The sequence below is a fragment of the Mirounga leonina genome, unplaced genomic scaffold, assembly GCF_011800145.1.
Source record: "Mirounga leonina isolate KUSES-001 unplaced genomic scaffold, KU_Mleo_1.0 Mir_454, whole genome shotgun sequence".
NCBI classification, from domain to species: Eukaryota; Metazoa; Chordata; class Mammalia; order Carnivora; family Phocidae; genus Mirounga; species Mirounga leonina.
The window spans coordinates 3972953-3995920 of NW_023270763.1; the positions used below are offsets into that span (position 1 = coordinate 3972953).

The window sequence follows — 22968 nt, forward strand, 5'->3', positions numbered from 1 at the left end:
AGAAAGAAAGAAAGAAAGAAAGAAAGAAAGAAAGAAAGAAAGAAAGAAAGAAAGAAAGAAAGAAAAAGAAAAGAAAGAAAGGGACATCTGGGTGGCTCAGTCGTTTAAGCGTCTGCCTTCGGCTCAGGTAATGATCCCAGGGTCCTGGGATCGAGCCCCGCATCGGGCTCCCTGCTCTGCAGGAAGCCTACTTCTCCCTCTCCCACTCCCCCTGCTTGTGTTCCTGCTCTCGCTATATCTCTCTCTGTCAAATAAATAAATAACATCTTGAGAGAGAGAGAGAAATAAAGAAAGGGAAAGAAAAGAAAAGGGGAGGGGAGGGGAGGGGAGGGGAGGGGAGGGGAGGGAGAAAGACCTTTGCACCTCAAAGGGCTTCAGCCCAGAGGAGAAAGGTAGAGACTGCCAATGTGGAATTTCTTCCCACACTCGCTGCAGAGACGGCCCACTGCCCATCAGGCTGCGTGATTCCCACTGAAGGTGAGTAATCTGATATTGATCATCTGAGCCTTCAATTCCACCCCTCGCCTGACTTCCCCAGCGTGAGCTGGGAGTGCAGGAATCCCAAGAGTCTGCACGTGACATTCACCGCGCCGTCACATAGCCCAGTGGGGACCCAGAGGGCCCGTGGGGCGCTGCAGAGGGGCCCACAGGCCACATGGGCCATGGCATCCAGAGTGTTCCACCGAAGGGGAGCCTGTGAACACCGCCTCCCTCAACTGCTTTCCCACCAACCTTCGGCTGACCCAAGCTCACCATTTCCTGCTGGAGGGACAGGATATACTTACCTGGCCAAAGGTGTATCTGGGCCCTTGTTTAGTTAACACAAGCCCCAGTGCGATCTGGGTTTACAAGAAATCTTTGAGCTTTCAGCACCAGCAGCGGAGTACTCAGGGTGACACGCGGCGGTCCCGGGGGAGGTTCCCCAGAGCCATCACTCAAAGCCCATTTGGCTGTACTTTGTACACAAACCTTTGATAGCTGCATTCTGAGAACAGGATGAAGGACAAGCGGGAGGTTTAAAAGGAAGCTCTGCGAGGACAGGGGCAGTGGAGGAGGTCACTGAACGCATGACAACAATCTGAAACAACGGTGAACACAGCAGGCAGGAAGAACGCAGTAGCTTTGGGACCCCCGATACGGTGGGCCCACTGACTAGCAGAAGCAGCCCGGACTCCCACCACCGAGCACCCCACACGAAGCGACAGCGAGGGCACACTGGTCCCGAGCTTTCCTCTTCCCCTCCCCAGAGAAACCAACAGAAAAGCAAGGGCTCTGCAGAGCTGATCACAGACGAGGATATGGCCTGGTGATAAACACAGCAGACGATGCTCGCTGGGAACAGATGAGACCCAAGCGTGGACAGCAGGAGGGCCATCCTCACCCTGGAGACCAGGAAAATTTGAAAGTCCAACGATACAAAGGAGTGCAACAAGGACATGGGGCAGGGACTCTCACAGCCCGCAAGCAGAAGCGGGGCTTGGGAGCATCACTTTGGAGAGCATTTGGGCATCTTCTTGAACACACGCTAAGTGAACACATTCCCTTCTAGGAATCTGCAGACTGCACGTGGGGGAGCCTGCACGAGGACCTTCCCGGGGATAGAGGAAACACGGGACACAACCCGAATACCCATCGGCACAACAGATAGGCAAAATGTGACGAATCCACTGGGAGGATGAGCACACACAGCACTCGGCAGGAACGAAACAGCCCCAGCGAAGGGCAACAACAAAGCTCAAATCCACGTCGGATGAAAAGCACAGGCCACACAGCCACGTCAGTGCTACACGTCTGTGGGTGTGACAAACACACAGAAACAAAGCCCCGTGCCCTTGAGTGCCCCTGGGGATTTGAAAAGCAAACTCATACTGGTAGGTTCAGCAAGTCTGAGGAGCTACACTTTAATCAATACATGATCTTTTATTTCTATTTTTTTTAAGCTTCTTAAAATAAATTTCTTTTTTTTTTTTTTTTAAAGATTTTTGATTTATTTGAGAGCGAGAGAATGAGAGACAAAGAGCAGGAGAGGGGGAGGGTCAGAGGGAGAAGCAGACTCTCTGCTGAGCAGGAAGCCTGATGTGGGACTCGATCCCGGGACTCCAGGACCATGATCTGAGCCGAAGGCAGTCGCTTAACCAACTGAGCCACCCAGGCGCCCTTAAAATAAATTTCTAAGGGAATGCAGAAGAAGCCAGAGCTGAGGTTCCATGTCTACGAGGTCCCTGGAGCCATCAGACTCGCAGAGACAGAACGTAGATGGTGGGAGTCGGGGCTGGGCAGGGGCTGGGAGGTTAGTGTTCACGCAGACAGAGCCTCCGTTTGGGAAGATGAAATCGGGGGTGTGGGGGCCGCTGCACAACAGCATGCATGGGCTCGATGTCCCTGGATTATACACTTCACAGTTAAAACGGGAAACTGTGGGGGCGCCTGGGTGGCTCAGTTGGTTAAGCGACTGCCTTCGGCTCAGGTCATGATCCTGGAGTCCCGGGATCGAGTCCCGCATCGGGCTCCCTGCTCGGCGGGGAGTCTGCTTCTCCCTCTGACCCTCCCCCCTCTCATGTGCTCTCTCTCATTCTCTCTCTCTCAAATAAATAAATAAAATCTTAAAAAAAAAAAAAAAAAAACGGGAAACTGTGTTATGTATATTTTACCACAATGAACAAACAATGCAGAGCGGTAAGAAGAGTGAGCAATAGCGGTACAAACTGAACTCCAACATACACATCATTAAGGAAGAAAGCAAAGCTCATATAAGAAATAGAAAATACTTGGGGCGCCTGGGTGGCTCAGTCACTGGGCGTCTGCTTTCGGCTCAGGTCATGATCCCAGGGTCCTGGGATCGAGCCCCGCATCGGAGTCCCTGCTCAGCGGGAAGCCTGCTTCTCCCTCTCCCACTCCCCCTGCTTGTGTTCCCTCTCTCTCGCTGTGTCTCTGTCAAATAAATAAATAAAATCTTTAAAAATAAAAAAAATTAAAAAAAAATAAATAGAAAATACTATCCATTCATTTGTGCAAAAAAATACGGAAAGAATAACCAAGAAGTGACAAGACCACCTGTCTGCAGGGGCGGCAAGGTGGAGGGAAGGGGACACGGGCGGCACTTCTCCAAGGACGCCACTTGATAGAGAACCGACTCTGAGTCACAGCGAGGCTTGACATACCAAAACCCCGGACAAATCAAACCTACCAGGACGTGGTGTGAATCCCCGATGCAATATAATGCAGTAATAAGGGAACCTGACTGCATTACAAACAAGCGACGCAACCACACTGAAGGGGGTGGGAAGCACAGAACGATCCTGGGTAACTCTGGAAGGCAGGATACCACAAGCATCGGGCAAGAGCGTGAACACGTACTACCCTCCAGGCAGTGAGCTGGGTTTTCAAAACTGCCTTACGTGTGCACACTAGAGCAGAATGAACCAGCAAACACACTGTGGATGGTGACAGCCAGGCTGTTCACCGACGGCGGGTAAGTCATGACGAAGGAGGGGGAGCCTGCAGGAACTCTGGGATACTGGGCTGGGATGCAAGGCATCAGTATGAACTCGTTTTTAATGTCGATGCAAACGGGTGATAAGGAAGTACAGGTGTGGGTGTGGGTGTGTGTGCGTGTGTGTGTAAGAACACACGCAGATGAACTTCCCGCTCTGTCCACGAGGGGGCCTGGAGGCAATGACACCCCAGCCCAGTGAGCACACCCAACACCCAACCTCGGTTTCTAATTCCACCCTCCAATAAAAGGAGCCAGGCTCCACGAAGAAATGGTTGGTTTCAGGCCTGGGACTGGAATGTGTGATAGTGACAGGAAGGAAGGACGTGCTCAGAAAAGGAAGGGGCATGTTTCAAGGGCACAGGACCCAGTCTGAAAGAACACCCCCACGGCCAAATCTGGAACAATCTGTGCAACCACATGAACAGTGTGAGCATGATGAAAACCCACTGAATAAGATAAACATCCATGAGTCTGTACTAACATAAAGAAATGTTAAGTAAGTAAATGTGGAGAAGGGACAGGTTCCTTTAAAGAGCACAGTTCCCAGTAACAAATCTAGAAGGAATGAAAGAAACTGAAAACAGTCATTAGCCAAATATCAAAGTAACAACTGTCACTGGCAAGGTCCATCGATGGACGCTAAAATCAGCAGATAAAACTCCGACAGAAAAGGGTATTTGCAGACTCTCACAAAGTGTCTCTCCACAAGATGCTTGTTAATTAGAAAAGGAAAGATGGGGACGCCTGGGTGGCTCAGTTGGTTGGGCGTCCGACTCCTGGTTTCGGCTCAGGTCGTGATTTTGCAGTCGTGGGATCGAGCCCCACGACTGTGCTCAAAGCTCAGAGTTGGCTTCAGATTCTCTCTCCCTCTCTCTCCCACTCACTTTCTGTCCCTCTCTCTCAAATAAATAAATAAAATCTTCAAAGAAAAAAGCCAAAGGAATAATGTGACTTCACAGCCGAGAAACACGCAGACGCCAACGAGAAGACATGCCAACACCCTGTGTCCCCGGGCACAGCACATAGAGGACACGGCGCCACCTCCGTGGATTTCTGGTCCAAACTCATGGGCGTTCTACCAAACACCCGGCCAGCGTTCTTCACAAGTGTCACGGTCATGAACGACCAGGAAAGACTGAGGACTGTCAAAGACCGAACAAGGCTAAGGAGCCGTGACCACGAGCGTGAGGAGCGGTTCTGCATCAAACCCTGGAACAGAAAAGGTCCAGGGACGGGGCTGAGGGACCGCGAAGGTCTGCAGGCTGACGGGTCCTGGTACCCCGCATCTGGAGAACGGTACCGCAGGGGCAGCAAGCTGGGCATGGAGAGAGTACTTCTGCGCCTCAACGTGCAGAAATCGGCGTGTGGCAGAGGGAGTGCCCGGGAGGTGAGGCACGGCGGGAAGGGCAGCCAGTCTGTTCTCAGGCCATCTCTGCAGGCATTACGTCCGTGAAGCTACCGCTGGGCTCCGCGCGGAGCCCGAGGGGGCAGCCACCCGGCGGCGGGCCGCCCCCAGCGCCCGGCCCGCCCTCGGCACTCACCTTCGGAGCAGGGACTGCTGCAGGCTCTTGCAGGTGGCCAGGGACTCCCCGGTGAACATGTGGCACACGACGACGTGCAGGCAATGCGCCATGAAGGCCAGCACGGCCTCGGGCTGGAGCGTGCCACTGCGCGACACCAGGCAGAGACGCTGCAGTGCGGAGCACTGGCTCAGCGCCTGGAAGAACTGGGCGTTGGCACTGAAGTACGGCTGCTCCAACCTGTGGGGGGACAGGACAGTGAGCCCGAGTTGGGGGGGCACGCCGCAGGCCCGACGCAAGCAGCCAGCCACTGCAGAGACCCCGGCCAAGTCACTGCTCGGAGCCTAGAGGCCACCACGTTTGCGGCCCTGCCTGCTCAGCAACCCCCCCCCCACACCTCAAATGCTGACCTGCCGGGCGAGGGAGCAGGGAGATGTACTTAGATACGGTCCCTGTCACACATCACTGCTCGCCTGCGATGCACGGAGCAATGCCAAGGGACAGGGAGGGGATCTGGAGGCTGGGGTGGGAGAGGCGCCCGAGTCAGGCGGGGCCGGGGCCGCTCTGGCCACACGGGGAAGGGTGGGGAGGTACCGGGCAGATCCACAGTCCTGTAGCGGGGAGCCAAGCTACAAAGCCAGGACTTCAGCTGCGGACAACCACCAAAGAAAAACTGGGGATCCACCCAGGTCAGACCTGCTTTAGAGAGACAGACAGGAAAAGACGGCAAGAGCCACACTGGCCACGGGGCAGGGCCTCGGCACGGGCAGGAGGGAGCGCTGGGGTCAGCCCTGACTCTCCCGCCACAGGGACGAGAGCAAGACCCGGGAACGCGGAGTGGAGGACAACACTCCAAACCCTTCCAGACCTTTCTGCACACCCAGACGCAAAGCCCAGAGGACAGAGCAGTTCCGAGCAGAGCGATGTGCTGGGGACACACCGTTAGAGGCGCTGAGGAAAACTGACACAGCAGTTCAGCACCAGCTGGGAACAGGCTGTGGAACCAGCAGACGCCGGATTTGTGGCAGGACACTGGGCCACAGGCCACAGGGGCCCTCTAGAGTGAGAGCCAGTGGAAGAAGGGAGGGCTGGGGAAAGCTAACAGGATTCCAGGAGCTGCCAGGAGGAGGGCCAAGAACTAGGAGAAGGGAGAGGGGAGCTGCTGGGAGTTGTGTTCCCCGCCCAGATATGTCACAGTCCTAACCCCTGGCACCCATGAACACACCTTCCTTGGAAACAGGGTCTTTGCAGATGCAATGGCGTTAGGATGAGGTCATGCTGGACAAGGGGGCTCTGATCCAGCGGCGGGCTCCTTACAAGAAGGCCATGCAGAGGCACAGCACCGCACGTACATGCGGGGATTGCGCCGTGGGACAGTGCAGTGCTCATAAAAGAAGTTCCTAGGATGAGCAAGAAATGCCCACACCCACAACCACAAGGCGGCAGGTCTGCACTGGGGACAGAGTGTCCTGTCCCAGCCCCCAAGGGGAGAGAGACCCCGAATACTCTGAATGCAGCAACATCCTGAGAGGCTGATCCGACCGGGACTGGGTGTAGGGCATGGGATGGCCCCCCAGTCCTCAAAGCCCAACAAGACCCAAACGGGCCATGCACTAGATGTGGAGCCCAGGCCTTACCCCAGACCCCACTGAATGAATTCCATCCTTAAAGCAAGAACTCAGAGAGGCACGAGCAGAGAGCGGTGCCCCTCAGAGATGCGAAGGTGGCTGTGTGCAGTCCTAATGCACCCCAAGCAAGGACAAGGTGACAACCGAAGTCACGCAGGGCCCAGACAGCAAGCAAATGTCAGCCCAGTTAGGAATGCAAATTTTTTTAAAAGAGAAAATGTTTGAACACATTCTTGCATTCTTTCAAAAACAAATTATTCTCTTCAAAGTCCTGAGGTAAGCATCCCTTTGCAGACCTGAAGGTGGGAAAACGGGAGGGGCGGAAGTGCAGACCGGGGCCTGCGGCTCAGGCTTGCCCCTGGGGCAGGCGGCAGGAAAGGAAGCACGGGCCTGGGGCGCCCTGGTCACTAGATGGCGCTGTGGGTCCACGCTACCCGCCCCAGATCTCGGTTACAAACCCAGTAAGCAGTGTGTGAGTGCTGTGTTCACACACGCTTTTAAACAGCAGTTTTCAGCTAGCCGACCACTTCCAGGCTCTCCCACTCTGAAGGAAGCCGCCTGCAACAGGTGTTTGGGATGGGGGCAGGCCTGTCCACTCCACCAGCTGCCTGGACAGGCAGGGCCCACACGTCCAAACCTCCCTTCCGCTCCCAGCCCGGTGGGGCTGGGGATGACAAAAATGATCCGCCACAATCACCTTCGCCTTGGGGGGCCCGTGGTCCTGCTCCCTCGCAGCCAGGCCTCAACCTTCCAACCAGTGAGGATCTGGCCTCCGGAGCCCGCTCCCCGAGAGGCAGCCTGGTGTCCCCATGGCTCTGTGGACACAGGAAGGTGCTCAGGAGCACCCCCATCTGCCCACCCACCTCCAGCGGGGCCGAGGCCTCTGGGGCAGACTTGGCACAGCCTCCGGGGCCTGGGTCCAAACCAGCCCTCTCACTTCCGCCCAGACGCTGCCCTGGTTCTGAGGTCATGAGCAGCCCAGGGTGACTCAGGGTAATGCTTTCCCCTCCCTCCCCCGTGAGGCAGGGCTTAATCAGTCTTGGGAAAGAAGGTGCCCTTCTCTGTGCAGGCTGTAACCCTCTCTCTGCCAAGGTGCGCCTCGGAACGACGTGTTCCTGCCCGACCTCCCCGCAGGAGCGGCCCTGGCTGCACGGATGCAGCTCCCGGCCAGGAGTCCCGGCGGGCACAAAGCTCAAATTGATGGGCCTCGCTGATGGGGACAGTGGTGGCCGCAGCTGGCCGGCCGGGGACCTCCCACTGGGAAGAGCAGGGGCTGCCCAGGGAGGCGGCCCCAGAAGCAGCGTGCCAGTCTCTCCCGGGCTCAGAGCACCATTTCTTCTCTGCGGCTCCTGCGCGCGGCAGGCGGGCAAGTACCACCTGCTCCTTTCACTCCAGCCTCCCTGGGCTCGGCTTGCCGCAGAAGGCAGAAATCCAGAGGAACGGGGCCATTTGGCCGCATTTTAGGAAGTGGTGTTTGTTCTGAACAGGCAGTCCCCAGCTCTGATCAGACATGGTTCTCAGCAGCCGGCGTGCACAGAGAGTCCATTATGAGCGGCAGTCAAGTTCTCGGGCTGACCTACAAAACCCATTTATCCCGGGTCCTGCGGGCCGCCCCAGCCACAAAACCCATCATGCATGCATGGCCCTGCTCCCAGGGAGGACCTCACCACAAGGATCACATTCCAGCCGGGGAAGCCACTCGGTGACCACCAAATGCTGCTGTGTCCCGCTCTTCGATGCTCCCCGGCGCCGGGAGGCAGGACGCGCGGCCAGGGGCCCACAGACCAGCTGTATCACCTAGGCAAGCTCCTCAGCCCTCTGGGCCTCACTTTCCTCATCTGCAAAATGGGACAACAGCTCTACTCCTGGGGTTGTTCAAAATGTTACAGGAGTCAAACCTGGACGCGCGGGAAAAGCACCCGGCAGCCGTGACAAGTCTGCCAGCAGAATGCGACCGCAGTCGGCACCCCCAGCCCTTCCCGTAGCTGCCGGGACACCTCCTGGCTCCGTCTGCCACCTCAGCCCTGCCCGCCCTCCCGCCGGCTCCTGCTCAGTCGGCTCTGCTGACTTCCTCCACCCCCTGACTCTTGCTGAGTGACCCCACGGCCTCACAGACTCCGGCGCGCACGCGCGCAGCCGAGCCACACAGCCTCCCCCTGTCCACTGATGGTGCCGCATCAGCGCAACTGCTCGGGCCAAATGCCTCTGCACCATCGGGACCCACCCTGACCCCCCCACCCGCCCCAGGGATCCGATCAACCAGCAAACTCCAATCTCTCCCTGAAGAGCCTCCTGCCCCGCCCGTCTGTTTGGACACAGCAGGGTCACCTGCCCTTCTGCTCCCCTCCAGCTACACGGGCCCCTGGCTGCTCCTGAAACACCCGGCACAGCCCATCGCTGGGCCCTGGCACGGACTCGGCTCTGTCCAGCAAAACCTTCCGTGCAGACAGGAACGTTCCGCACGTGTGCCCTGTCCACGGCAGCAGCCAAGAACGTGTGCGCTCGCCGAGCACCTGAAACGTGGCTCGTACCGCTGAGAAACTGCATGCCTGAGTCTATTTCATGTTAACTCGTTCAAACGTAAGTCGCCTGTGATTCACAGACACTGAATTCCGTGCCGCTCTGCCCGGCTGGAATGTTCCTCCCAGGTTGTACTTTGCTAACTCAACTTCGTGGAATCTTTTCTCAAATCTCACCTTCATGACGCTCACCACCGCCTGCCCTCCCTCATCCCTCAGCCCGCTCTGCTTCCTTCTCCCCAGCATCCCTTACTCTCTCATAAACCACATTCTTTCTTCCGTGCACTGTTGGCCCGCTCTCCTCACTGGAATGTCAGCTCCCCAGGGACAAGGATCTCTCTGCCCAGGACAGAACCCAGCATAACAGGTGTTCACATATTTGTTAGATGGAGAAAGAACCATCACAGGGACCGCAGGTGCCAAGCCCTGTTCCGTAGGCCTTACAGGTACAAATTCCTTTGGGCTTACCAGCCCCACTTCACAGGTGAAGGACCTGGGAGTGCCGGGGCGGGGGGGGGGGGGGGAACCAGCTCAGATGCCACGCCCACTGCCCTCTGCCCGAGGTGGAGGGGCCAGCATCCCAGGGAGCCGGGAGCACCTGCTGTCTCCACGCGGTCCTACAGGCACCAGACACGGAACGCTCTGGAGTGAGGCAGGTGTTTGGGGGAGAGATTTCGACTACTCTGACTTGCCGAATTACATGACTGTGTTACTTTATTTTACCTTCATCAGTTTCCGTTTTTATCCAACACTCCCCGATGATGACCAAACGGTGTGACCACAGTCCAGTCAGAAAAGGTACAAGGCATGGGCGCCTGGGTGGCTCAGATGGTTAAGCGTCTGCCTTCGGCTCAGGTCATGATCCCAGGGTCCTGGGATCGAGTCCCGCATCGGGCTCCCTGCTTGGCAGGGAGCCTGCTTCTCCCTCTGCCTCTCTCTCTCTGTGTCTCTTATGAATAAATAAATAAAATCTTTAAAAAAAAAAAAAAAAAAGGTACAAGGCTTAATGGGCTGGCAAGAAGGCAAAAAAAAAAAACTGATGGCAAAGATGAGAGATGAGAGATCCAAAAATACTTTGACTCCGAATTTGGTGATATTCGACCTCAAATGCTCACTCAGCCTCCCCTCATTAAGGAACATTCAATTCCTAATCACAGACTCCCGTAGGTTAGCAGGGTCGCAGACCTGCAGAGTCTTCTGTTTGTTAAATGTAGGGATCCGGGGCGCCTGGGTGGCTCAGTTGGTTAAGCAACTGCCTTCGGCTCAGGTCATGATCCTGGAGTCCCGGGATCGAGTCCCACATCGGGCTCCCTGCTCAGCGGGGGGTCTGCTTCCCCCCTCTGCCCTCTTCCCTCTTCCCTCTTGTGCTCTCTGTCTCTCATTCTCTCTCTAATAAATAAATAAAATCTTAAAAAAAAAAATGTAGGGATCTGTTCGCACCTTCCAGTGACATGTGGCCTCCTGACCATGCACTTACCACCACTTCTTCCAGAAAGGCCAGTGACATGATAGCAAAGGCACAGGAAGAAGCAAGGAGGGACAAGGTGCTGGACAGAAAGAACCAGTGAACAGAGAGGTCGCGGATTCCTGGTGTCACAAACAAACAGGTAAGAAGGCAAGCGTGGGCACCTCAGAAGTCGAAAAGGCCCATCCCGTGCAGGGGGTGGTGGAGGGGGCTGGCTGCTGCGGTCAGGGCCTCTCCTCCACCCCACCCCAGCAGAAGTGCCCAAGCCGGAGAAAGTAACACAGAGGACTCGATGAGGGCCATGAGGCAGAGGTGGGCAGGAAAAGGAACATGGCGGAGGGGGGGCGTCAAGAAGCAAAGAGCAGGCCTGCAGTCCTCACTCCCGCGAGCCCTGGGAAGCCAGTGGCCAGGAGTGCCGGGCCCACCTGGAGCAGGACAGAGGGTCCCAAAGGCCCTGCAACGGGAACAGCAACTCTGCCCATCGCACGCCCTTAACCCTCTCGCGACCTCCTGTATGACCTCTGGGCAAGCTCCGGAAGCGTCTGGGGAGGCACAGCCAGAGCCCAGCACCCGCAGCTCTGCACGTGGCTACAGGGTCTCACAGACACTGGACAATAAAACTCGAATGAAGTTAACCTTGGCTCAAAGCAGGTTCTCAAAGCAAATGTAACTGGAACACGCAGGACACGGCATAAACAACTCCCAAATACGGGGCTCTGAGGACACTCGGGCTGAGGACCCAAGCTGCGAATCCAGGGCGCGTGAATCCAACATGGCAGGAAAACACCTGCTCTGCCGCGTGGAAGGCTGGGGTTGGGCCCTGGGCCTCTCAGCCCCCGATGAGCAAGGCCTCAGGGAGCCTCAGTGTCCATACTACGCTTGGAGGGGAAGCGGAGGCAGTCTGCGGCGGAGCTGTGCAAGGCTCCGGGGTGTGAGCCACAAAGCCCCTGCTAGCTCCAATGCAAATCTGGCCCATTTCTTGTCACATGACACCTTCTGAGGGGAGCGTGGAGGTCGGCAAAGGACACAGAGTCTCCATTTTGCACGGCTCCGGGGCCAAGGTCAAGCTCTGGAGTGAGACTGAGCTGGGTGAACCTCAACTCCTCCCTCAAGCTTCCACCGGCTCGTCTATGAAATGGGAACAACGGAGGGCTGTCCCGGGGATTAAACCAGACGGTGCCCAGAAGCCCCTGGCTGAGCACCTGACCTCACCAAAGGCACAAAGTGCGCACGGACCGTCGAGCGGACAATGACACACTCGTCTCAGGGCCCCTGGCGCCGCCCCCACCCAGCCGTCCACCCCTCAGCTCCAGCCTGACTGAGAGATCAGCTAACAGATCCACACTCCGCCGCCACTTCCTCCCCAACCTGAGGCGAGAGCTGGGGTCCGCTGCCGCCATACCTTTCCAGTAGTTTCTAGGAAACAGTGCAATTTTGCAAGATCAGATCTGTCAAGATTTTCAAACACGTCTCGAGTCAACAGAGGCTCTTCCCCTTTAAACGCTGGGTCCTCACGAGAGCCCCCCTCACTCCACAGCTCGATTCGGTAGAGTCCACTCCGCGTCTGGGCCCCTGTGACAAGGGCCTGGTGGGTTCTGCCCTCACTCTCTCCGACCAGCCTGCCTCCTGCCCCAGGCCACCGTCATCTCCCAACCACGTGCGGCCCCCGCTTCGGCGGCCCTCTCCAGCTCCTCCATCCCAGCCCCTCCTGGGGGGGCCTCTCCCAACCAGAAATCGGCCCGCCCCCCTGCACCAGCTGAAGTCCTTTCACCTCACCTGGTTCCCCGCCCCACCTCGCCTGTGCTTCGGGACACATGCGTTTTTGCAAGACCGCGGGGGCTGCAGCACATGCTGCCTGCTTTCCCAGCAAGCCTCGGCCTCGAGTCTCCCAGCTCACAGACTCGTAGCTCCGACAATGCACAAAGTCAGACAGAAAGCCCCGAGTTCAGCTCCCGGCTGCCCCGCTTACCAGCTGTTGCATGGGAGCAAAAATAGCCACCTCGCGGGGCTGTCAGGAGGACGGAGCAAGACCACGCGCAGTAGCATCTTCGAGCGCATCCCTGCCTCCCGCCTGCCTCCCTGGACTCTGCCCACTGCTGCCCCCCTGTCCGGTCACCGCCTGTGGGGCCCCTGTTGGCCCCGCCCAGACTCTCAGCCACTGGAGGCCAGCCCGCCCCTCGTTCAGCCCATCTCGGCAGACGGGCAGTAGGTGCGCAAACATTTGCCGAATGAGAGGCCGTGCTACCCACGTCCCCCCCGCCGCCTTTCACGCCTCCAAGGGGCCCACCGAGGCCGCAGAGGAGCTGCCAGAGCCCCCTCACCTGAGGTCTTTCAGCCGCTTGCAGTGCTTCAGCATGTCCGAGAGGGCGGACATGTAGACCACCTTCCCCATCATGCCCAGGTTGGCCAGGGAGAGCGACTGCAGCTGCTGGCACTGCAGGCCGATGCTGACCAGCCCGGAGCCCGTCAGGATGCTGGGCAGCTGGGCCAGCGTCAGGTGCCTCAGGAACGCCAGCTGCCCGATGGCGGCCACCTCTGAGTCCCCGACGTTCTGCGCCCGGCTGCAGGGCGGGAGGGAGTTGCGGATGGCGGGCTCGTTGCGCGGCATGGCGGAGGAGAAGTTGGACCCGATCAGCTCGAGGCGCTCCAGAAAGGGCACGTCCTTCAGCAGAGACCAGAACACGGAGGAAGGCTGAGGGCCCGCCTGCCCCGAGAACGGGTTGGGGCAGGACTGCACGCCGATGCGCACCTTCTTGCCGAAGCCGCGGGGCACGGCGTGCATGGCGGGCTGGGCGGGCGCGCGGTCGGCCCGCGGCGCCGAGTCGGCCACGGAGCAGACGGGCAGGGACAGGGAGCGCAGGTGGCGCAGCCGGGCCAGCAGCTGGCAGAGGTGGCGGCCCGGGCCCTCGGAGCTGTGGTGGTGGGCGGCCGAGAGGTTGAGGTGGCGCAGGTTACGGCAGGACGCCACCAGCGTCTCCAGGATGCCGCTGTCGATATCGTCCTCCGCCTTGCGGAGCAGGGAGTCCGGGGACAGGCAGTGGACACAGCCGCTGAGGTTCAGGCTCGCCAGGCTGCGGAGCTCCTTCCCGCCGTTGATGACCCGCTGGATCAGGTGGCCGCCGGACAGCGTGCAGCGGCTGAAGCTGAAGTAAAACGGGTTGTTGAACTTCATGTGCTGGAGCAGGGACGAGCCGTTGAGCCAGGACTTGGGCAGCTGCAGGGCGTCCAGCGCGACATTGCGGGCCATGGAATCCAGGAGGTTCTTGGTGGCCCCGCTCTCGGCGAAGCTGCCAGGCACAGAGATGAGGAAGGCGTGGAGGTTCTCGGGCGTGCGGTCGCTGAGCACGGCCAGGTAGAGCCGCACCACCTCCTGATTGATGTAGCCCGGGGCCAGGCGCGCATAGAAGACCCGCAGGTTCTGGTAGTGGGGCACGTTGCTCTGGCCCACCATCAGCTGGCCCGAGAGGATGGCGCCCTCGCGCGTGCGGTCCAGGATCTCGAAGTAGAGCAGCAGCTTCTCCAGGCTGGTGCAGCAGGGCACGACGCCATAGGAGGGCGTGTACAGCGTCTGCTTGAGCTCCCGCACGCGGCTCAGCGTGGCCTTGCACTCGCCGCTCAGCTGGCCGGCATCGAAGCCGGGGCTCACGTCGATGGCCAAGGAGCGCAGGTGCTGCAGGGCCGAGAGCATCTTGGAGAGGCGCAGGGAGGTCAGGTGGCAGCCCGAGAGGTTCACCTTGACCAGGCTGCGGCAGCGGGCCACGTGCTCGATAGTGGCACCCGACAACCAGTAGCAGCCGGCCATGTTGAGCTGCTGGATCTCCCGGCCGATCTCCTTCACCAGCTGCTTCACTTTGTCCTCGCTCGCCTGCAGGAGAGGCCGGGAATGGGGGGCGGGGTGGTCAAGGAAGGAAAGGGGCTGAAGACACCCAGGCGACTCCTTCGCCTTTACCCCTCAGGTCGCGCCCTCCCCCACGACACTCAGGGCCTCACCAGTCCAGCGGAGGGGAGACACTGGAGGGGAGAGCTGGCCCCTCCTCCCCCTCCCACACGCTCACCTACCACAGGCCAACGGTCAAGAGGCCCCAGTTAGGCGGGAATGTAAAAACGGTGCAGCTGGTGTGGAAAAGTGTGCTGGTTCCTCAAAAAGCTAAACACGGAGTGACCATGTGACCCGGCAATTCCCCTGCTAGGCGTGCGCCTGAGGGAACGGGAAAAACAGGGACTCACTCCCCGCTCCCCAATGTTCACAGCAGCACTAGTCCCAGGAGACGGAAACAACCCAACGCCCACCGACAGACAGAACCAACATGGTCTGCACATACAAGGAAAGACTATGTAGCCACGGAAAGGAGCAAAGCTCTGACACACGCCACAACGTGGGTGAACCTTGAGGACGTCACCCAAGGGAAAAGAAGCCAGTCCTAAAAGATCCCATGTTGTGTGATTCCACTTACACGAATTACCCAGAAGAGGCGAATTCACTAGCAGAAAGCAGAACAGAGGTTACCAGGAGCTGGGGGGAGGTGAATAGGGAGTCACTGCTCACAGGATCCAGAGTTTCTGTTCGGGGTGATGGCAAAGCTCTGGCACATCACCACAAATGGATGCACCGCGTAACATACAGCAACACGCACTTAAAAACAGCCAGGATGGTACATGTTATGTTGACTTGGGGTTTTCCGAATCACACGATGGAATCATGCCCTGAAAACTTGATCCTTTACATCATCTGCATTTTCACATCTTAAGTATTCCTCCAACACCTACCGTGGACTGCTCAGGTGAGCCATGGTACGTCTAGTGAGGGAACCCGGGGGCCAACAGCAGGACGTCCTGGCCGCTGCCAAGGAGGCCTTCAGCAGCAACACTGCCTGGAGCGCCCGTGCGCATGGTGTGTGTGCATCCCGATCACTTCTCTCAGGTAGACTCGCGCAGGACACGAGCATCTCCAATGCTCCAGATACACGGTGCTGCGACATTGCGCTGGGGGCACCTGTCCCTCCCTCTCCAGGAAAGAACTCTCCCGGGCAGGAAGCCTGACCTTGGCTCTGGGGAGTCAGCTCAGCCTCCCCGCACACCCACACTCTCCCAGCAGAGAGGAGCACAGCATGCTCTCACAGAGAGAACCAAGCTCTGGAGGGGCCTCACTCGGGGTTCAAATGCATAGCTTCACAGCCAGTGACAACAGTTAGGAACCCCTCCCACAGTCTCCTAAAATTTGGGTTCCAGTCAAGACCTCTATTGTTATCTTTAAGATTGTGTCATCAACTGACTTTCAACAAAAGTTGCAAGGCAATCATAAAAAGGAATAAAACCTTGCCATTTGCAACAACATGGATGGAGCTAGAGAGCTTAATGTTAAGTGAAGTTAAGTCCAAGAAAGACAAATACTGTATGATTTCACTCATATGTGAATTTAAGAAACGAAAGAGCGAAGGGAAAAAGAGAGACAAATCAAGAAACAGACTTAACTACAGAGAACAAAGTGATGGTGACCAGAGGGGAGGCAGGGGGACTGAGGAGTGCACTTGTGGTGAGCACCAGGTGATGTACACCTGAAGCTAATATAGCACTGTATGTTAACTGTACTGGAATTAAAATGTAAAAACATAATTAAAAAACTTGCAAAGCACTTACTGAGGAAAGGACAACCGTGTCCATAAGTGATGTTGGAACAACTGAAGAGCCGTATGCAAAGAAAGGAACCCTTGATCCTTACCTCACACCACATATAGAGATTAACACAACAGGGATCGCACACTTACCGTAAGAGCTAAAGCTATAAAGCTTCTACGAGACAACGTAGCAGAAAATCTTCACAACCTCAGGTCTAACAGTTTTCTTCAACAGATTACAAAAAATATGAACTCGAAAAATATCAATAAATTGCACTTCAACTTAAACACTTATTCTCTTCAAAAGATACTGTTAAAAAAAAAAAACAAAAAACAGAAAGGCAAACCACGGACTCTGAGAGAAAATACTCACAATACGGGTATCTGAAAAAGGATCCAGAGTACAAGAGAACTCCCAGAAGTCTACAAGAAAAAGTCCTACACAGTGGCTTCTGGAAAGAGGATATAGGAACAGCCCAGCCCTGGATGGAAACAGCACCGTGGACACCCCAGCACCCTACCCAGGCCAGGTAAAAGCACAAGGCAACATCTGTCCCACCCATCAGAAGAATGGACACTTAGAAGCCCGGCCAGGAGGGTGCAAGGCAGCTGAAGGCCCACACGCAGCTGCTGGAGGGTAAGATGGTGCCTCCCCACACCACCGAGAAAGTTCCAGAACCCACTCCTGGGCATCTGCCGGATGCCCCCCGACTGGGTGGCCCGCTACCCACAACTCTCGGCCTCTAACTTTCATCACCTCATGTGTCTCAGAGGTTGAGCCAGTCAGGACTCTGAGCGCCCGCCCCTTTGTCACCAGCCACACGGTGCCCCACTGCCCAGCTATGCTAGTCCTCAGGTGGGCATGTGGGCTGTCCCACCCCTGCAACCCCTGCCTCACCTCATAGTCCTTCTGCAGCAGCACGGTGTGGGTGAGGCTCTTGTCCAGGCACAGCACCGCGAGCTTCCGGCAGGTGCGCCGGACGTTCAGAACCAGGTCTGTGCTGGGGACGTGGCTCAGGATGTGCAGCAGGATCTCATCCGAGAAGCCGAGAAGGTGGGCGCCCACCACCATGGCGGCTGCTGCAGGGGGCATGTCGTCATCGTTGGATGTGTCCTGAAAATAAGGGCAACACTGAATTCCCATGGGATCCCCAAGGGTGGCCTTCATCCTGGCCTCCTCAACCAAGGACAGGTGCCAAGAGCAGCCCTCGCCATAGTCTGTGGGAAAGGTGCTTTTACCAAAAATCTTAACTGCAGAGCAAGAAGCCATGATACTCTTCAAAAGCCCCGTTTATTTTTTTTATTTTTATTTTTTTTAAAGATTTTATTTATTTATTTGAGACAGAGAGAATGAGAGAGAGAGAGAGCACATGAGAGGGGGGAGGGTCAGAGGGAGAAGCAGGCTCCCCGCCGAGCAGGGAGCCCGATGCGGGACTCGATCCAGGGACTCCAGGATCATGACCTGAGCCGAAGGCAGTCGCTTAACCAACTGAGCCACCCAGGCGCCCCAAAAGCCCCTTTTAGATCTGCACACTAGGATCTCTCGCCAAAAGTAAGAGATTCAAAATGAAACTTCAATTCTTTTCCAAATTTAAGGGATTTTTTCCTACTAAAGGTCTGCTATCAAGTCTGGCATGTTTCAGACTCAACTTAGGACCACTGGCCAGGGCTGTCCGCTTGTGAAAGCTGCTATTCTCCCGCTGTCCCAACGTCATACTGGATTCTTAAAACACTTGGGTGGGAGAATTCTATCAAGAAACAGTAAGAACTGGGGCTAACAACAGTGACTTTACCTCTCGGGGTTGCTGTGATGGATATCAAGCCCTCAGCCAGTGGCCGGGGGCAGCTAGTCCCAGCACTGGCATTAAGGGCAAGAAAAGCCAGAAGAATGAAACTATCAAGTCCTTATGAATAAGAAACAGCACCTAGGGGCACCTGGGTGGCTCAGTCGTCGGGCGTCTGCCTTCGGCTCCGGTCATGATCCCGGGGTCCTGGGATCGAGCCCCGCATCGGGCTCCCTACTCCGCGGGGGGCCTGCTTCTCCCTCTCCCGCTCCCCCTGCTTGTGTTCCCTCTGTCACTGTCTCTCTATCAAATAAATAAAATCTTTAAAAAAAAAAAAGAAAAGAAACAGCATCTACTCATGACATTAAGATCAGTACTACTTACTAGCTAACAGGGAGCCACCCTGCCTTATCACACTTTCTGGCTAGGAACTCGCGTTGTACCTCCCACAAGATGTCCACACATTTCAGTTTGTTCCAGCAGCTATCTGCAAAAGGTTTTCTTCCCTAACCTGGGCCTTCCGCCATTCCTGGTTGATGTGTACAACCGAGAGGGAGGGGGGTTCAACCCAGGTGGGTGGGACATGAAATCCCCAAATCAAGGACAAAGGAACTGCAGGCTCTCCGTGGTGGGGAGGGATCCCTGTATCTTCCCAGCACTCCCCAGGAGGGATCCAGGCCCCCCCAAACCGTCCTCACTGAGGGGGTGCCTGTATGACTGCTCCCAGGAGAGAGCACCCAGGATTATTTCCCCTGCCGTTTCCAGAGATTCTGTCTGCAAGCCCTCCTCCTCCGGCCTGACTTTCCTTCTGCACATATTTGCAGGGATGGAAGCGCCGAGGCCTGGAAAGCCCTGCTGCTGCCATGGCAACCATGAACCCCGGGGCGCGAGAGCCGGGCGCAAGCCCCACGCAGCCTCCAGGGGTTTCCCGGGCACTCGGACTGTGGCGCCCCTCTACTCGGTCCTGACAAGCTCCACGGCCTGCCAAGCCCTCCCCAGGCCTGGGAAAGGGCCTCAACAAATATTTCCCACCTGGTTAACAGCATTGGTCCTTCCCACGTTCCCTCCTCCGTAAGAGGCAGCAGCCAGATGTGCCCTCACTGCTCCCCTTTCCATCTGAGGTGCCTTCAATCCTGTCTCGTTACTCCCAAGGTCTGCAAGGGCACCCAAGTCCAAGGGGCTAGTGTTCTCAACCATTAGTGACTTTACTTAGCTCAGTGCTTCCCAGAGCCAGTCGTGGGGATCAGGTTCCCAGACCCTACCCCAGACCTAGGGACTCGGTCTGCAGGGAGAGGCTCAAACCAGAGGGATCCTTATCAGGCAAGGTTGGCAACAGGGCTCTGGCAGGGAGAGGGCCTAGGGGCAAGAGCGAGGAATGGCTTGAATCCGCTGAGCAGCCTGAGACAAACCTCTCCTCATCCCCCTATGTGCAGATTTATCAAAGTAAGAATGCCTTCTGGGAGCAATGAGAACACAGGGCAAAACAGTGTAAGAAGCTCCAGCATCATATAATGTCCACACTATACTACTAATACTGAATTTCTCTTAAAACCACCCAGAAGTTACAGAGGCACCTGGCTGGCTCAGACAGTAGAGCATGTGACTCCTGATCTCAGGGCTGTGAGTTTGAGCTCCACATTGGGCATGGAGCTCACATTTAAAAAAAAAAAAAAAAAAAAAGATACCATTAAAACCACCTAGAAGTGGGCGCCTGGGTGGCTCAGTTGGTTAAGCGACTGCCTTCGGCTCAGGTCACGATCCTGGAGTCCCGGGATCAAGTCCCGCATGGGGCTCCCTGCTTAGCAGGGAGTCTGCTTCTCCCTCTGACCCTCCCCCCTCTCATGCTCTCTCTCTCTATCTCATTCTCTCTCTCAAATAAATAAATAAAATCTTAAAAAAAAAAAAAAACCACCTAGAAGTTACATTAAGAAGAAAGAAAAAAAAAAAAGGCAGGAACTCAGTTCCAGCCCCCTCTGTCCAGTCTCAGCACACCCCACAAGATGACTTTCCCCACATGCTCCTAAATGCTGCCCTGAGGCCAGCCCCCTGCAGGCACTTGGGAGCAGCTGGGTCCCCCTGGTCTCCAAAGGCCGATCCTGGGAGGTGGCTGCCGGGTTTGCAATAGTCAAGTCTCTTGCCTGGAACCCAGACTTTCCAAGCCAACGTCCTGTGGTTTCTAAGTCCACACACACACCTTTTCCCTAGGAAAGGCAGAAGCTCCGCAGAGGCCAACAGCAAACAAGGAGTGCTCCCTGGGAAAGGAGTGAAACAAAACTGTGGCCCGGAGAATTCCCACCTCCACACACACCCGTATATGGCATCTGCTTCCCTCCGCCTCTCAGAACGATGTGTTCTCAGCCTCGGGGGAACAAAGGCAGACCCATTCTCCATCTCAAAACCGTTAGGTAAGGGGCGCCTGGCTGACTCAGTCAGTAGAGCAGGTGACTATCGATCTTGGGGTCGTGAGTTCAAGCCCCACAGTGGGCGGAGAGCTTACTTAAAAAAAAATAAAAGGGTAAGGAGCCTGACATCAGACTCAGGCTGGGCCTGATCAGCTGAAACTGCCCTTCCCTCCACAAGAAAACGGCTGCTGGGGCTTCCTGACAGGTCCTGGACAGGCATCCCGTGTGGTCTGCGGAAAATCAATCCAGGGATGAGGACAGATGGGGGTCTCTCAGGTGCATCTGGGAACCATATGGCTAGAACCAGATGATGACCGCTTATAGGTGGTTTGAAGTGTAAGGGTTAAAAAGAGTTTAATGCACTTCTCAGAATGTAACATTTCACAATTTTTTTTAAGAATTGAAGCAAAAAAAAAAAAAAGAAAGGAAGAAAAAGAAAAGAAAAATTAAGTACTGAAACTTCAGTACCTGCCCAAAAAACATCCCCCCTCCCAGATGTTTACCAGTCAGGTACCCAAAGAAATCACAGGATTCACAAACCAATTGATGAGATGTCTGGACTGATGTAAATAAGCCAAAGGGAGAGACAGAGATGAAACGAGATTGGTCACGTGTTAACTAGGAAACAGGGCATTGGGCGGGGGGTAGCGCCTGGCTGGCTCAGTCAGTGGAGCATGTTGATGTCAGGGTTCTAAGTTCAAGCCCCACGTTTGGCATAAAGCTTACTTAAAAAAACATAAAAGAATAAACACTAAATGGAAAAAAAAAATTCTTTAAATAATGGGGCAGAGGCGCCTGGGTGGCTCAGTTGGTTGAGCGGCTGCCTTCGGCTCAGGTCATGATCCTGGGGTCCTGGGATCGGGCCCCGCGTCTGGCTCCCTGCTCGGCAGAGAGCCTGCCTCTCCCTCTCCCTCTGCCTGCCACTCTGCCTATTTGTGTTCTCTCTTTCTCTGTCAAATAAATAAATAAAATCTTTAATAAATAAATAAATAACGGGGCAGTGGGTACAACAGAAAGACTCATCACAGTGCACCGTCACGATGTGAAATTGTTATATATAGCATATTTTGCATTATAAAAACTGTTAAATCACAGGGTCAGTCGGAAGAGGTGCACGATTGTATGGGTTTCCACTCTACACTCTGTCCCGCTTCCTAGGTCTCTGCTTCTCTAGTTGGCAATTTCTGGAATGTGCCCTGCGCCATGCCTCCAAGCTTTCCCATAAGCTGTTCCCTCCACTAGACATGCCACCACACAGGAAAACTGCTACTTTCAGAACTTGGGCTCAAAGCCTCAAACACAGTGAAGCCCTCCCAGCACCAGCCAGACGGGTCCTGCCCCTCCCCTGCGGTACCAGGGATCCTCCTCTCCTTCCAGCCTCATCTGATGAATTGCCCCGGTTTGCCGGCTTGCTTATCTCCTCACTAGGCCAAGAACGGCTCCGGAACAGGGATCTATTTTTCATTTCCAAGAGAAAGCAGCACAGAACCAGGTGAGTCAACAGATCACCACTTCAGAATCATTTGAAGGATTACAAGAAATGTAGACCCCTACTCCCAGAAACTCTGGGAGTAATCTGGGACTCTACATTTTAAAGCTGGTAATGACTTTCAAAATCAGACCACCTCATTCTGGAATCCTATAGTGGGGAGAGTTGCACAACCTTGTGAATATATTTTTTTAAAACTGCTTTGGGGATGGGGCGCCTGGGTGGCTCAGTCCTTAAGCGTCTGCCTTCGGCTCAGGTCATGATCCCAGAGTCCTGGGATCGAGCCCCGCATCGGGCTCCCTGCTGGGCGGGGAGCCTGCTTCTCCCTCTCCCACTCCCCCTGCTTGTGTTCTCTCTCTGGCTGTCTCTCTCTGTCAAATAAATAAATAAAATCTTTAAAAAAAACAAACAAACTGCTTTGGGGCGCCTGGCTGGCCATTTGATGGAGCATGCAACTCTAGATCTCAGGGTTGTGAGTTCAAGCCCCATGTTAGGCATAAAGCTTATTTTAAACACACACACACTTTAAAACTGTGAATTTTAGGGCGCCTGGGTGGCTCAGACGGCTAAGTGTCTGCCTTCGGCTCAGGTCATGATCTCAGGGTCCTGGGATCGAGTCCCACATTGGGCTCCAAGCTCCTTGGGAGCCTGCTTCTCCCTCTGCCTCTCTCTCTCTCTGTCTCTCATGAATAAATAAATAAATAAATAAATCTTAAAAAAAAAAAAGAAAACTGTGAATTTTATGCTGTGCAAACTATGTATCAATAGGTAATAAATATGGGGCGCCTGGGTGGCTCAGTTGGTTAAGCGACTGCCTTCGGCTCAGGTCATGATCCTGGAGTCCCGGGATCGAGTCCCGCATCGGGCTCCCTGCTCAGCAGGGAGTCTGCTTCTCCCTCTGATCCTCCCCCCTCTCATGTGCTCTCTCTCATTCTCTCTCTCTCAAATAAATAAATAAATAAATCTTTAAAAAAAAAAAAGGTAATAAATAGGGCGCCTGGGGGGCTCAGTTGGTTAAGCAACTGCCTTCGGCTCAGGTCATGATCCTGG

General features: G+C 55.6%; 1 protein-coding gene across 3 annotated transcripts in view; it reads right to left on the reverse strand.

Moving 5' to 3' along the window:
• FBXL18 (F-box and leucine rich repeat protein 18) overlaps positions 1-22968 on the reverse strand; it is a 47304-nt gene that overhangs the window by 21734 nt on the left and 2602 nt on the right. For 2 of the 3 annotated variants that reach the window (XM_034988305.1, XM_034988304.1), the window contains exons 2-4: positions 17142-17357; positions 12950-14493; positions 5038-5256 (exon numbers count right to left, since the gene is read on the reverse strand). In XM_034988305.1, the coding sequence (XP_034844196.1) occupies positions 5038-5256; positions 12950-14493; positions 17142-17357 (1979 nt within the window). Of the gene's footprint in view, positions 1-2988; positions 4706-5037; positions 5257-12949; positions 14494-17141; positions 17358-22968 lie in introns of those variants that run through there. The other variant, XM_034988306.1, reaches the window with a different exon arrangement.